The 16032-nt window shown below is 46.0% G+C and overlaps 1 protein-coding gene across 3 annotated transcripts in view; it reads left to right on the top strand.

Annotated features, from left to right (window-relative positions):
• Positions 1-16032, top strand: part of VWF (von Willebrand factor) — a 137892-nt gene that overhangs the window by 86684 nt on the left and 35176 nt on the right. For all 3 annotated transcript variants that reach the window (XR_012017789.1, XM_072799265.1, XM_072799264.1), the window contains exons 28-35: positions 1392-2770; positions 4930-5046; positions 5145-5285; positions 5550-5693; positions 8503-8667; positions 9617-9660; positions 10188-10365; positions 14841-15061. Coding sequence is in view for 2 of the 3 variants with exons in the window: in XM_072799265.1 (XP_072655366.1) it covers positions 1392-2770; positions 4930-5046; positions 5145-5285; positions 5550-5693; positions 8503-8667; positions 9617-9660; positions 10188-10365; positions 14841-15061 (2389 nt within the window). In the remaining variant the exon portion in view is untranslated. The remainder of the gene's footprint in view (positions 1-1391; positions 2771-4929; positions 5047-5144; positions 5286-5549; positions 5694-8502; positions 8668-9616; positions 9661-10187; positions 10366-14840; positions 15062-16032) is intronic.

The raw sequence follows: 16032 nt of genomic DNA on the forward strand, positions 1-16032 counted from the left end.
CCGCCACCATCTGTACAAACAAGGGGAACACTGCCTGGGGTAAATTTTCTAGCAAACACAGGAAACTAGAAAGTATGTCACTCACGCATTGTTAACCAAGGATTGAAGCAATAAATCGTGTGGACTATGGGGAAGTAGAAATTAACTTCCCAGTAAGATCCTGCCTGCCTACCCTATGTTGAAACAGAGACTGTAAGGAATTAAGAGAGGTGAATCCAACACTGGCTTGGGATTCTGAGCCACACAGGCATGAGAGCTTAGAGCCCTCTCCCAATCTCCCCCTGCTGGCACATGGGGAGGGGCAGCTACCAGGGTATATACCATGGCTTCAGATAGCTGTGGACAGTAACTCCAAGGGAGGCTGGGGACGTTGATTGGGAGGCAAGCCACAGAGGACACTTCTCAGGCCTTAGGGCACTATGGCTTCCTGGCTTTACTGGGGGTGCTGAAGGCAAGTTGCTTCAAAGGCAGAGCATACGAATAGGAGAAGGTCCCAGGCTCTATGGCTCTCTACCATAGGGCAAGTTGATTTCACCTCTGGTCTGACATACTTTGTCATTTCCAGGACACTGGTGTGGAGTGACAAGAAGGGACTGGAAACTTGGCCTGGTAGTGCCAGAATTTGTAGGAGGGCAGGGGCTCTGCTACAGACTTGGGGTGGGTGCTTGGGGTTGGGTGTAGGGCCTAGACTCTCTCTGGCAGAAGACAGGTGTTTACCACATGGTTGTTGGAGGAATGAATGAACAAGCCAGTGTCTTTTGCCCTAACATCTTGCACCCTCCTGAATACTGTTTCCAACTCTGTTCTGGGATAAAATTGGGATTTTGAATCTTTGTTCATCTTTACAAAATGTTTCCACTCCACTTTTTTTCTCCTTTCCTTAAGGCCCAATGTATTAAACATGATATAAAATGTATTCAGCTTCAATTCTGGTATAATAAATATGGTAAAGCATTTATCTTCAATAGGACATTCAAATGCCTTGGTCAGCATCAACATTTTAGAGCAATATTTATTTTTGGAGACACTTGGGAGAAAGTTTGGATTATAATTAAATATGTGTGCTGCTGAGATGTAGGTTGAAAAGACATTGACTTTGAAAGGCTATGTGGAGGGCTTAGAAGCAAGAGAGATTCTCCTCAGGTGCTGCGATGGGTTAGAACTATGACTTCTAGAATAAAGGGAGACCTTTGCTGCATGAGTAGGGGTGCTAACTGGGGACATATGCTAAAAAATGATGTGTCCCTTGGGTGGGAAGTAACCCATGAGAGCTCAGTTTAGGTAGACCTGGCAGGCAGTTCTATGGGAATCTGTGGAATGGTTCTAGATAAGGCCAAGATGCACCCAGAGGTTCTTTCTGAACTATTTCTGGTTTTCTCTCTCTACTGCAGTCATTGTGATGGTGTCAACTTCACCTGTCAGGCCTGCAGAGAACCCGGAAGTCTTGTGGTGCCCCCCACAGAAGGCCCCATTGGCTCTACCACCTCGTATGTGGAGGACACGCCGGAGCCGCCCCTCCATGACTTCCACTGCAGCAGGCTTCTGGACCTGGTTTTCCTGCTGGATGGCTCCTCCAAGCTGTCTGAGGACGAGTTTGAAGTGCTGAAGGTCTTTGTGGTGGGTATGATGGAGCATCTGCACATCTCCCAGAAGCGGATCCGCGTGGCTGTGGTGGAGTACCACGACGGCTCCCACGCCTACATCGAGCTCAAGGACCGGAAGCGACCCTCAGAGCTGCGGCGCATCACCAGCCAGGTGAAGTACGCGGGCAGCGAGGTGGCCTCCACCAGTGAGGTCTTAAAGTACACGCTGTTCCAGATCTTTGGCAAGATCGACCGCCCGGAAGCGTCTCGCATTGCCCTGCTCCTGATGGCCAGCCAGGAGCCCTCAAGGCTGGCCCGGAATTTGGTCCGCTATGTGCAGGGCCTGAAGAAGAAGAAAGTCATTGTCATCCCTGTGGGCATCGGGCCCCACGCCAGCCTTAAGCAGATCCACCTCATAGAGAAGCAGGCCCCTGAGAACAAGGCCTTTGTGTTCAGTGGTGTGGATGAGTTGGAGCAGCGAAGGGATGAGATTATCAACTACCTCTGTGACCTTGCCCCCGAAGCACCTGCCCCTACTCAGCACCCCCCAATGGCCCAGGTCACGGTGGGTTCGGAGCTGTTGGGGGTTTCATCTCCAGGACCCAAAAGGAACTCCATGGTCCTGGATGTGGTGTTTGTCCTGGAAGGGTCAGACAAAATTGGTGAGGCCAACTTTAACAAAAGCAGGGAGTTCATGGAGGAGGTGATTCAGCGGATGGACGTGGGCCAGGACAGGATCCACGTCACAGTGCTGCAGTACTCGTACATGGTGACCGTGGAGTACACCTTCAGCGAGGCGCAGTCCAAGGGCGAGGTCCTACAGCAGGTGCGGGATATCCGATACCGGGGTGGCAACAGGACCAACACTGGACTGGCCCTGCAATACCTGTCCGAACACAGCTTCTCGGTCAGCCAGGGGGACCGGGAGCAGGTACCTAACCTGGTCTACATGGTCACAGGAAACCCCGCTTCTGATGAGATCAAGCGGATGCCTGGAGACATCCAGGTGGTGCCCATCGGGGTGGGTCCACATGCCAATGTGCAGGAGCTGGAGAAGATTGGCTGGCCCAATGCCCCCATCCTCATCCATGACTTTGAGATGCTCCCTCGAGAGGCTCCTGATCTGGTGCTACAGAGGTGCTGCTCTGGAGAGGGGCTGCAGATCCCCACCCTCTCCCCCACCCCAGGTATGCAGGCACCTGGCTGGATGTGAGGGCTGCTGGTGGCTGGCAGAGATCCAGTTCTTGGATTCTAATCCTGCTTCCCTGCTCTGCCTTTAGTCAAACCCCGGTCTTTAGAGTGCCTTGTTTTCTCACCTCCTAGCCAGGGAGATGCATCCATGATCCTTTGCAGGAGTGGGAGATGAGGGAAAGGATCTTTTCTTATTGAATGGGCTTGTAAATTCAAAGGTTATGCAAGACTATTGTTAAAATGTAAACAATACCAAGGATATAGAGTGAAAAGTACAAGTCCTGCTTTATCACACAGCCTCGTCCCCACCCAGTCCCACTCCTTGCTTTGGAGGTAGTCTGTTAAATTTGGTGACTCTCAGCTCTGACCATGCTGGGCAGATAAAATCACTCTAAGTAGCTGTTGATCTTTGGGGCAAGGCCAGGAAGTTAGGTGACAGGTAGCGGAGTTAGTCTTCAGATTCTGGAGCCGGACTGCCTTAGTTTGAAATTCAACTCTGCCACATACTACCTGGGTAATTTGGAGCAATTTATTTTTGGTAATAATTTTGGGGTGATTTTGAGTGAGTACTTCTGTGTAGATCTCTGCTCCTCTGCCAAATGGAGATAACAGTAGTACTTGTAAAATGTTTAGAACAGTACTCAGCACATAGCCAAGTGCTCGAAAACTGGTTGTCACCAGTGCTCCTGTGACTGCCTTCTTAACTGATCCTAATGTCCAATCAGGTCTTAGTTCTTGAGCATAGGCCTGTTCAAGAAATTCCTTGGTGTGTTTGGGACCATCCCAGAATAACTTTTCTTTTCCCCAAAGAGCTGTATTTTTTTTTTCACTAAAGTGTAATTAATACACAGTGTTACATTAGTTTCAGGTGTACAACATAGAGATTCAATAATTGTATATACATTTCTCAGTGCTTATCACGGTAAGTGTTCTCTTAATCCTCTTCACCTATTTCACCCATCCTTCCCACTTCTCCTTTGGCAACCACCAGTGTGCTCTTTATAGTTAAGAGTCTGTTCTTTTCATTTGTGTCTTTTCTCTTTGTTCATTTTTTGTTTCTTAAATTCCACTTATGAGTAAAATCACATGGTATTTGTCTTTCTCTGACTTATTTCACTTAGCATTAGGTCTGCTCTTCAGCTCTATCCATGTTGTTGCAAATGGCAATACTTCATTGTTTTTTATGGCTGAGTAATAGTACATTGTGTGTGTCTGTGTATGTATATATACACACCACCTCTTCTTTATCCATTCATCTATGGATGGACGCTTGGGCTGCTTCCATGTCTTGGCTATTGTAAATAATGCTGCAATAAACATAGGAGTGCATATATCTTTTAGAGGACGTAGGAAGAAAGGAACCATTGTGTACTGTTGGCAGGAAGGCAACCTGGTGGAAAAGACTATTGGAGGTTACTCAAAAAATTAAAAATAGAATTGCCATATAATCCAGTTATTCCACTAGTGGGTACTTACCCAGAGAAAATGAAACACTAACACACCAGAATAACTAACTTTCTGTTAATGTCTCCTGATTCTCACACTTGTTGTAAGTGCATTTGTTTCTTTGTTTTTGTTTTAACCAGAGCCACAGATTTACATTTTTGTGATGCTTCTGCTGAGGACAGCAGTAATAGCATCATCATATCAAATCTCAGAATGGTCTTTGGGCCAGAGGTTGTTTCTGTGCTGTGATCAGGACTCTGCCCAAACATTACCATGAGTACCCATCATGCATGGCACGTTAAGCACCCTAAGATGTGAGAGCACATGAGCTCGTCCTCCAGCCCTCGGCTGCCACTCCATCTCCTTTAGCCACCTATCTCTCTGCTGTGTCACTCTGATATTTTGCTCAATTCTAGAAGAGTTGCAGCCTCCAGTTACTGAGGGAGCAGGTGCCTCTTGCTTTCATCTGTAGGCATTTAAGCAGCCTTTGGATGGATTCTGAGTCTTCCCAATGTCTCCAAACCTGGGGCACTCATGGGCCCCTGTCGCTCCTCCCTGGCCCATGTCACCACCAGGCAGGACCAGTGGAGACATCCTCCCCTTTGCGGCAGCCTCCTGCTCACCCTCGGATGCAGTGTCTGCTGCAGTGGGCCTGGCGGTCAGCCCCCCTGCCAGCACCTGTGTGCTCACTCTCCTGGTCTATTTGCAGATTGCAGCCAGCCCCTGGATGTGGTCCTCCTCCTGGATGGCTCTTCCAGCATTCCAGCTTCTTACTTTGATGAAATGAAGAGCTTCACCAAGGCTTTCATTTCAAGAGCTAATATAGGTGAGTGATATACTTGAAGGAGCAAGTTGAGAAGGAATGCTTTCTGGGGGCTCCACTTGATCCAGAGTGGGATTCTCATGTTCTTTCTCCCCCATTAGGGCCCCGGCTCACTCAAGTGTCGGTGCTGCAATATGGAAGCATCACCACTATCGATGTGCCTTGGAATGTAGCCTATGAGAAAGTCCATTTACTGAGCCTTGTGGACCTCATGCAGCAGGAGGGAGGCCCCAGCCAAATTGGTAACCTGGTGTTATGAGCGGGAGCCTTGTCAGGTCTTAATTATTGGCATGCTTGACTGAGTAACCTCGGCCAGTCACTTTGTTCCTTGGGCTGCTTTCCTTTCCTGTAAAGTGTGGGCCCAGACGCTCCATCTGGATCTCACCTGTGTGTATCTCTGTCTCTGAATCATTACATTTAGATGACCTAAGGATCTCTTCTGAGACGGGCTGCCCAACATTCCTGCAGTTAGGACTGACTTGGTGTGGTCTGTTCTCCATTCTCAGGGGATGCTTTGAGCTTTGCCGTGCGATATGTCACCTCAGAAGTCCATGGTGCCAGGCCCGGAGCCTCGAAAGCGGTGGTTATCCTAGTCACAGATGTCTCCGTGGATTCAGTGGATGCTGCAGCCGAGGCCGCCAGATCCAACCGTAAGTGTGCAGTATATGATCCCGAGACTCTCTGTAACCACTGGAGGACTGAAAGTGGGAGGGTGGGGGGGGGTGCTTTTGGGTGGCTTGGATGGCAGTGAATGCCTCAGAGTCCCCTGTGGCCTGGTTTCAAACAGCAGGGAGTGGCCTAATCATGTGTTACTTAGAAACCAAACCAAACCAAACACGTTTGTCCTTCATTTGTCTGCATGCTTTCAACTGTCGCCTGTAATCTCTCCCCATTTTCCCTTTGTGTTCTGGGTGGGTCAGACCTCTACACCTTTCCTTTCTTTCTTTCTTTTTTTTTTTTAAAGATTTTATTTATTTATTCATGATAGTCACAGAGAGAGAGAGAGATGCAGAGACACAGGCAGAGGGAGAAGCAGGCTCCATGCACCGGGAGCCCGATGTGGGATTCGATCCTGGGTCTCCAGGATCGCACCCTGGGCCAAAGGCAGGCGCCAAACCGCTGCGCCACCCAGGGATCCCTACACCTTTCCTTTCTGAGGTGGTTTTCTTGCTCTGTCCCTGCTCTCACCACGTCTGAGGACAGAGTGACTCAGTATAGGGTTGTGGGAACCATCAGACCTCCACATGTGCAGAGCCCTCTCCCGGTAATGGCCTAATGGGTGAGGGGTGCAGATTGGACAAGAGAAAGGATGCAGCTTTAGGAAAGGAATGAGTGTGGGCATGACCAAGCATGCCAATAAACATGGCACCCCATGTTCTGTGAATAGCAACAGAATGTGAGCTGGGGGGGTGGCATCATGCCCAGGGAGGGCAGGTGGCATTATGCCCAGGGAGGGCTTAACAATGTTAAGTCCCTGCATGGCCGCCTGGAGACTTGTTCATCCTTCAGAACTCTGCTCTGGAGTTGTCTTTGCTGTGATGTCTTCCTAAGAGAGTTATTCACTCCCTTTGCTGTATCATGTCTGAACAACTCCAAATGTGCAAGTCCCCTTGTATTTATTTGTTACGTTTCTGTATCTTGCAGTATCTTGCAGAACTTGGGGATCTTTGAGAGCAGGGGCAACATCTTGCTTATTTTCATGTCATCTGTGCATGATGCATGAAAGAGGTGGCCATCTAATATTTGCTGAATGAATGAAGGAGACATGTATATGAAATCGATTATTTTAGGGAAAAGGACCCTAAAAGGGAAAAGACATACATTTGGATGATACAATGAGCTTACAAGAACTGAAAAGTTGCTGGTAGAAAATCAGCTCTAACCTTAGGCAAATTGCACATTCCTAGAACTTTCCAGAGAACTGAATTGTGGGATTTCAGGATGGAGATGCTTCTTCAGTATCATGAGTTCAAAGAAAGACTTTCATCTGGAAGGGAAGTAGTTGCAGTCTGGGGGAAACAGATGTGCCCTAGGGCAAGTCATTTGATGGTTCAAAGCCTCAGTTTCTCATCTACTAATGGGCACGTACATTCTCTGGGCTCAGGCCTATGACATTTTCTCTTCTCTACTTACACTCACCCCCTGGATGGTCTCATTCAGTGTCATGGGTCTAAATCCATTCATACACCACTGACAATATTCCAATTCTCCAGCCTGGATCTCTCGCTTCTGCTCCACCTCGATGTTCTAAAGATAAATTCAATGTAAATCAAATTCACACCTGAATCTCCTTCCGTAATTGTTCCCATCTTAGACAATGGCAGTTCCATCCTTCCAGTTGCTCAGGCCAAAGGCATCTGTGATTCCTCTTTCTTTCTCAGGCCTCTGTCCAAACTATCAACAGACTACTGCTCCATCTTCAGAATATATTGAGAATCCCACCATGCCATACCATGTCCACCAGGGCCACACTTGTCTCCCACCTGGACCATTGTAATAGCTTTCTGATGGAACCAGGTAGACCAGCTGCCACCTTTGTCCCCTGTAGTTCATAATCAACATGGCAGCTATAGTGACCCTTTAAAAATTGATCAGCCCAGGGGCACGTGGTTGGCTTAGTTTAAGGACCTGACTCTTAATTTCAGCTCAGGTCATGATCTCAGGGTTGTGGGATAGAGCCCTGTGTCAGGTTCCATGCCCAGTGCAGAGTCTGCTTGAGGATTCTCTCTCCCTCTCTCTGTCCCTTCCCCACTAAAATAAATAAACAAAGCTTTAAAAAAATTAGCCCATGTCACTCTTCTGCTCTATAGTCTTAGCTGGCTTCCCACTTCATTCAGAATACATTTTATGTCTTTATATGGCCTATGAAGCTTTGCATGGTCTGTGTCCCCCTCCTCTCTTGTTTGCTCTGCTCCCACCACCCTGGAGCAAGCACTGATACTTTTGCTTGGGCGCTTGTGCTCAAGACTGTTTCCTCTGCTTGGGATATCCTTATGGCTCCTTCAATCCTTACTGCAGGCCTCTGCTCAGATACCATCTCTTCATCAAATGCTTCTCCAGTCCCCTTGCATGAAACAGTAACTCCCACTCCTACCCCTGGGCACTCCCATCCTCATAGCCCATTTTGTTTTTTCCTAAGCCCTCATGCACATTTGAAATACTAGACATTTACTTATTTCTATGTTTTTTGTCTGTCTCTGCCCATGCGAAGTCCATAAAGACAGGATTTCATCTGCTCAGCTCACTGTATCCCCGTTGCTTAGAATAGTATCTGACACAGAGCAGTGTCATTAACATTGGTTGACTAATATCTTGCTCACAGGGTCGGTTTATGAGACCCATCTGGAAAACATGAGGCTCTATGCAGATGCTGGGTACAGCTTCAGGCCTGTCCATTGAGGGCCTACCTGACCAAAGCAGGCTGACACAGACCCTTTCTCATTCCTCTGCTAACTCTAGGAGTGACAGTGTTCCCCATTGGAATCGGGGATCGGTACAGTGAGGCCCAGCTGAGCAGCTTGGCAGGCCCAAAGGCTGGCTCCAATATGGTAAGGCTCCAGCGAATTGAAGACCTCCCCACCGTGGCCACCCTGGGAAATTCCTTCTTCCACAAGCTGTGCTCTGGTGAGTCTCATAATGTCTTTCTTACCCTCTCCAAAAACAAAAACAAAACCCAAGAACAAAACTCATTCTAGAGACTGGAGGGTGGCCATGCACAAACTATGACCTTGATGAAGATTGTTACATAGACTAGGACCTTCGGGTTTCTGCTCATGTAAAATTTGTACTACAAACATTCAAGGGACTACCAGAAAGTTCTTTGTGTATAGCTCTCCTTCCATCCTGTCTGTCCATCAAGACTTTAGCAGAGGCACCCATGCTTACTCCTGCAGAGTGATCTGGGATGAAGAAGTGGAAGACAGCAGTAGGGAACCCCAGCATGCTGCAGACCATGGTCTTCTTCCCTGTGTCATATATTCACCCTTAGCATGCAGATACAGGGCCTTAGAAAGCCAGTAACATAGAATCTGATATCAGAGTACCAGAGTTTAAATTGACTTAGTGAGACATTTTTTTTTTTTTTACCACATAGGATTTTTTTTTTATCTGTTTTTATTTATTTTCCTAAAGTAACTAGCTGTGAGTCAAAACCTACTACAGAGCTATTGCCCTTTTCTGCTGGAAGATAGCTCTCCTGGTGGGACTCTTAAAGATCTCTTTCAAATTTGGGGGATCTTGCCTCATTTCCTCCCCCTTCCCCTCATTAGGCACTATTCAATGTATGAAATGGGAAAAGGAAATACTGACCATGAGAGGCTTCATGCACTGGAGAGATTTCTGTGTTCTTGTTGTTGTTATTACCATAATTTTTAAGAACCACAAAGCACATGTGGGGAGAACCACAGAATGGCCACCTCTTAACCTGGTGGACCTGCATCCACATGGTTAAATTCCCACAGAGCCTTTGCAGAGTGAAGTCCACTTCACGGATGAGCCTGAGGCAGACATTGTGAAGGGCTTGGAGCTTCTGCCTAATGGGTGGGACCTCAGATCTTATATGTGTCTCTTTCAGGGTTTGATAGAGTTTGCGTGGATGAGGATGGGAATGAGAAGAGGGTGAGTTCCTTTTGGCTGACTTTGTTTTTATAAAATAATTTTTAAAAATATTTTATTTATTTATTAGAGAGAGAGACAGAGACAGCGAGAGAGCATGATTGGGGGAGGAGGGGGAGAAGTAGGCTCCCCACTGAAGAGGGGGCCCGATATAGGGCTTGATCCCAGGGCCCTGGGATCATGACCTGAGCCGAAGGCTCAGGCTTAACTGACTGAACCACCCATGCACCCCTCAGCTGACTTTGAAGGAAAGATCAGAAATGAGTATTTGGGGTGCTTGTTCCCCCTTGTTCCTCTTTTGGTCTTGGTTCAGTTCTCCCTCTTACCACTATATCATGCTTTTGTGTATGAGGGGGCCCAGGGGGGCATGGTTTCCACCTGTAAATCTTGTGCTCTGCATCCTTGCTGCTTGGGCCCATGTCCAAATCCTAGTCTCTGTGTCCTCGGAGGGGATCAGTTGCCCAGTTGATGGGCTTCAGGCTGGCCTGGCTCAGCCTCTGCCTGCCTGAATCTGCTTCTTTCTTTTGCAGCCCGGGGATGTCTGGACCTTGCCAGACCAGTGCCACACAGTGACTTGCCTGCCAGATGGCCAGACCTTGCTGAAGAGTCATCGGGTCAACTGTGACCGGGGGCCAAGGCCTTCGTGCCCCAATGGCCAGCCCCCTCTCAGGGTAGAGGAGACCTGTGGCTGCCGCTGGACCTGTCCCTGTGAGTCCATTGCTTCACCAGCCTGGTTGGTGTTGCAGGGGCAGTGCTTTTAGCATGGCTGTGCAGAGTGGTAGACCAAGAGGTCCTTTCTCTCCTCACTAGCTGCAAAGTGCTACTTCATCCACTTTCCCTCCCTCTTGTGTCCTTGGATGTATTTTCATTTAGTCCCAGGGATCGCTGTCTCCTCCTGTGTCTTTGGAAAGCACTTCCCCAGATAATACATAACCAGAAGGAAAAATTGATTTTCTGAGGTCAGTGCTCAGCCTGGCTGTTAGCAAGTCAGCCTTTAGGAGTCTATGCTAGAAAAGTATAGCAGTGAGAGTGACACCCCCAGAAAACTCTCCTCTCATACCTAGAGCTGTATAGGAGTTGGGTGCCATGGTACATCAACACAGTGGCCTGGTTTAAGAGAAGGATGTAGTCAACTCCATCTTGTGCAGATGTGTGGAGGGCATTCATCCATGGGGGCAGGTTAGTTCTCTGCCTATGGTTGGGAGAAATAGCTGCGTCGGGCAATACCTACTCAGCATTATTACTGTGTTGAAAGGACACAACCAGTGAGATAAAAGCAGAGCTGTATTTTATGCCCCACCCTCCCTTGACAGTTTATTTCATGGGAGAAATTATCTCCCTGGACTGGATGAGAATGCTACCAGACCTCATGTCATTTTTGTTTATTCATAAAGAGTTCTATGGTTACTGTAAGTTATAAAACAAAGTCTCAACTTGTTAATTAGGTGCCTACTCCTGTGTAATAATCAAAGTCTAAAGTTTCAGTTAGGGTCAAAACAGCTCTCTAATCCCCATTTGGGCTGCCTGCCACCAGGACAGGGGTGAGTTCTGCTTCTCTTTCAGTTTTGGGCATGAGCAGGGAGGATGGAAGGGCGTTTCGAAGGTTCTCGTGGGACTGGGGCTTCTGTGAGAGAGCTCTGTGCCCCTTGCCTGGCAGGTATTTAGAGCAACTGCTTTACCTTGCAGGTCTCACAGGTTCCCCTGCTATATTCCTCTGATACTCACTCTTGGGGTGCAGAAGGAGTATGTATCCTTGGGCTGGCTCCTTCTTCTAGCCATGCTTCTGTTTTTTTGTATCCGATCCCTCTTAGGCTCTCTCTCTCTCTTTTGGGGTCCTCCTGACCCTAAGGTAGAAGGTCTCTTAGGGTCACTTTTAGAACAATGGCAGGTCATAATTCCTTCCATAGGTGCTATCTCTCCCCCCAACCCCCACCCCCAGGACTCAGGCACTTTAGCCCCACCTTGGGAGTAGAGTGCACCTGCTTCCCCAAACTGCAGCAGTTGCTCTCCTGCTGTCTGGCCACTTCTGGGCAATGGCAATAGCTTCTTTATTTTACATTCTTCAGATATGTTTCAGACACTGGTCCAGGGTTCTCTGTAACTAAACGGGATGCAAACCCATCTCTGGGAGTGGCCTCTTGAAAGTCATGTTCATAAAGCTTGGGTGTCCCATTTGTCCCCAGTGGGGCACTAGAGGTGTGAAACTCACAACACAATAGGAGCTCTATGCAAACAAATTTCTTCTTAAATCCAGTCCCTCAATATGCTTCTTGACTCCTTTTATACCCTTGACTCTCTATATTCTCTTCTATCAGAAGCAGAGGATGAGATTTAGACTATTTTTAAGGATTGAAAAATTTAAAAACATTTAAAACTTTTTATTTGGAATAATTTCAGATTTGCAAAAAAAGGTTGCACAGATAGCACCAAGAATTCCTGTATATCTTTACCCAGATTGTGGTATTTTACATAATCACAGTGTAATGACTAAAATCAGGAATTAACATCCATAAAATACATCCATAACAATCTTATTTAGTTTTTTTTCAGTTGTCCCACTAATGTCCTTTGTTCAGAGGTAGGATTCAACCCAGAATCACACGTGACATTATGTTTTCTTGTCTCTGTATTCTCCTTAAACCTGCAACAGATCCTTAGTATTTCTTTGATTTTTATGACCTTGACCTTTTTTGAAGAGTTCTGGCTAGTAATTTTGTAGAACAGCCCTCAATTTGGGTTAGATTCAGGTTATATATGTTGCCAAGAATACCCCAGAAGACATACCTTGTCTTTTTTGGTTTATCGAGAGCAGGTACATGGTATCAATTTGCCTCATTACAGGTAATATTAAGTTTGATGACTTGGTTTAGGTGGTATTTACCAGATTTTCCCACTGTAAAGTTACTATTTTCCTCCTTGCAGTGAATAATGATTATGTACAGAGATATTTTGGAGCTATGGAAATATGCTTTTACCCATTAAGTTTACCATGCATTGACGATCCCTACCAGAAACAATATTTATTGTGGTGTTTGCCAAGTAGTGATTTTTTATTTCCTTCTTTTCCTCCACATTTGCTAGTTAGAATTCTACTGAAAGGAAGAGCTTTTTCCTTTTCTGTCATTTATTAATTCAGTTAATTATTTGTATCAATGAATAGACTCATCGGTTATTTTATTTTATGGAGTGTGATCAATTACTGGCATTATTTGTTATCTTGGTCAGATGGTCCTGGATTTGGCTACTAGGAGTCCTTTCAATTTGACTAGGGTTCTTTTGACATCCTCAGCTCCATCTTTCACACAGTGGAGAGCCTGGCTCTCATTATCCACAATGTATTTCTCTGTTGGCTTAATCCCAGAATATACATAAAGTAGTTTCAGAATTGCTAACCAATGCTTGGATGGAAAACAAATCCACTAACTAGAGTGGGATATTCAGATACAATTCTTTTTGACATGTGTCTTTGAGTACATAATATATTTCTCCCCAAAGTTATTTAGGATAGTTTCTCCCCTCCCTACAGTGCAGTTATGTTCTTCATTACTATGAGTTTAATTTGTTTCTGTCTGTATCCTGTTTTGGGTTTCCCTCATTCCCATCCTTGCTGATTTTATTCATTTGTTTGTTTTCAGTATGTGAATGTCTAACATGGATCCAAATGTGAGAATGTACAGAAAGGTTTACTCAGATATCACTCCAGTGTCCCCTTTCCTCCATCCTTTCTACTCATTTCCACCTATGTTCATGCAGGCAACCAGTCTCATTCATTTCAGGCTTCTCCTTCTTCACAAATGAGCTTTGCCTTTTTTTGCTTAAAAACGTAGCCCAGAAATCCTTTCTGTTAGTTCAAAGACAGCAGGGGAGATTGGAGAGGATCACAGAAGTGAAGTCATTTATCCAAGATCACAGTACCAGCAAGGGGTTGAGCAGAATGCAATCTGGAGTTTCCCTGGCTCTGAAGTAGCCTCTTCACTACCTGTGGAAGGCAATGCGATGGTGGGCAGAGCTGCTCTTGCTGGCTTGCACACATGAGCTAACCCCATTTCTTTGCCTGTGACTTGTTACACCCTCACAGCAGTTGGGGCTGATCTCCTTAAGACCTGACGCTCTATACAGCTGGATTGTTGGGGCCACTTGCTGCATGGGTTCAGTATTGCCACTTGGAAGTGACTGACTATTCCAGGACTCAGGATTTTGAGGGGACGAGCTCCTGGCAGGCGGTTCAGCTCTGAAAACTGGTGCCTCCAGCCCCCTTCATTTGTTAGTGGCCATGCTGCCTGACCTACAGGTCACTCGTGTAGGTGGAGGATGTCTAGACATGGTATGAATGAGGGACATTTTTGTGTTCCCACTGACCCACTGAGTCTGCCCTCTTGGGCTTTTATTTACCTACCACCGCAGCTGTGGTCGTGATTGCTCTAGAAAGCTTATCTCCAACTTCATTTTGGTCCAAGATTAGCTTTCAAATCACACATGGTGGTGCTACCTTCCATGGGGGGATTTTTACAGAATCATCTTATGCAGATGCAAGATGATTAGTATTCCCAAGTGCTGTTTTAATAGGAACCTCGAGAATTTGCTGATCATGTGAAAGAATGAGTGGCAAATAAGGAAGTGCTGAGACCCAATCATTTGTTTTGGCGTCAGAAATATTTCTCTTGTGTGATCTCTTAAAGGATCAAGTCAACATGGCCTCTTGTACCGTTAGAAACTTGGCAGCCAAGAGGACACATGTGTCTTTAGGTGAACTTTCTTTACAATGAGCTCATAAGCTCATGATATGCTTAGCTCCTCATGATTTCATCAAGTTATAACAACCCTGAAACTTAACTTTGTTTCCTGGGCCAAGGCATCCCTGTAGAGGAGATCATTCACTTTGCACACTAAAATTTTTTAGAAGTATGGTTCTATAATTTTGCATGTTTTTGTGTGATACTTGTCCTTCTAAACCTTCTGTAGAAAAATATTTACTGGCCAAGTGTTATTACCTAAGCTACTCTCTCTATCTCTTGGAATTTGTTTCCTAATGTGTAAAAAGGAGGAAGTTAGACTACATGATCTCAAAAGGCCCATTCAGCTCTCAGCTCTATTTTTCTGCGGGTAGCTTGATAACATTGGCCTCTTTGCATGTATGGGAGTTTGGATCACATCACATCCAAGCTTTGCTCTCTCCTGTCCAGGTGTGTGCATGGGCAGCTCTACCCGGCACATCGTGACCTTTGATGGGCAGAATTTCAAGCTGACTGGCAGCTGTTCGTATGTCCTATTTCAAAACAAGGAGCAGGACCTGGAGGTGATTCTCCATAATGGTGCCTGCAGCCCTGGGGCGAAGGAGACCTGCATGAAATCCATTGAGGTGAAGCATGACGGCCTCTCAGTTGAGCTCCACAGTGACATGCAGGTGAGAAGTACTTTCTATAGGTCCCATGCATAGCAGGACCAGGACCTCGAAGAAGCCTCTACTGGCAGTTGGTTTTAGATGTGTCTGTTAGGGACTCTGCCTTCTGCCTCATTAGCAGAGTACCAATTTTCTTAGGAAGTACTTATTTCCATCTCCCCCGTGGCACGATTTCTTGTTGTCCTGGGCCCAGACTTGGAAGAAAGGATCAATTTTAGGTAGCATCAAATCACAGACATAGTGCTGGTTTCTGATGCTGGAAGAAAATTAGGCTTGGCACCAGTGCTGTTTACCCAGCAGGCATTTTGAGCCCCGTGCCTAAGGCATGTGAACTTTCCAAAGGAGAAATTTTTAGGCCTAAATTAGGGCTTTTGAAAATATTTAGGGCCTAAATGAGATGTATGGCTCCAGAATTCAAAAAGAAAACTGCAAAACTGGTAAAAAATAAATGTTTGACTAAATGTTTACAAAAGGTTACATTATGCCAACTTCTTTATTTGTTTAGAAATCTTAAGTATTTCATTATGTGAAAAGAACTTGTAGGTTAGCTCTTCTCATTTTATCAGAATTCCTGAATATATGCACACTAATTGCTAAAAAATCATAGCTAGGCCTATATTAAATGAGCAACTCATAATCAAAAACTTCAAAATAATAATAAAAAACCTTCTAAAATTTTTAATATTAAAAATTATGTTCCTTGTGGTACATGATTATCTTTTAATATGTTTGATATGATGTATAGTAGGGCCACCAAAGAGCTAGTGACCAAAAATCCATCCATCCATCCATCCATCCATCCATCCATTCATCCATCCATCCATAAATGGACTTAATATAGTCCCACGAGATGCTCCAGGAGACATTGCCCTGAGTTGGCAAAAAGCAGCTTTCACAGCCTCTCCGGGAGGGGTTGTCCTTCCCTGTTGAATGCACACAGACTCAGGGCTAGCTTTAACCCCTTGGCTTTCAGG

The sequence above is a fragment of the Canis lupus genome, chromosome 25 (assembly GCF_048164855.1).
Source record: "Canis lupus baileyi chromosome 25, mCanLup2.hap1, whole genome shotgun sequence".
In the NCBI taxonomy this organism is placed as follows: domain Eukaryota; kingdom Metazoa; phylum Chordata; class Mammalia; order Carnivora; family Canidae; genus Canis; species Canis lupus.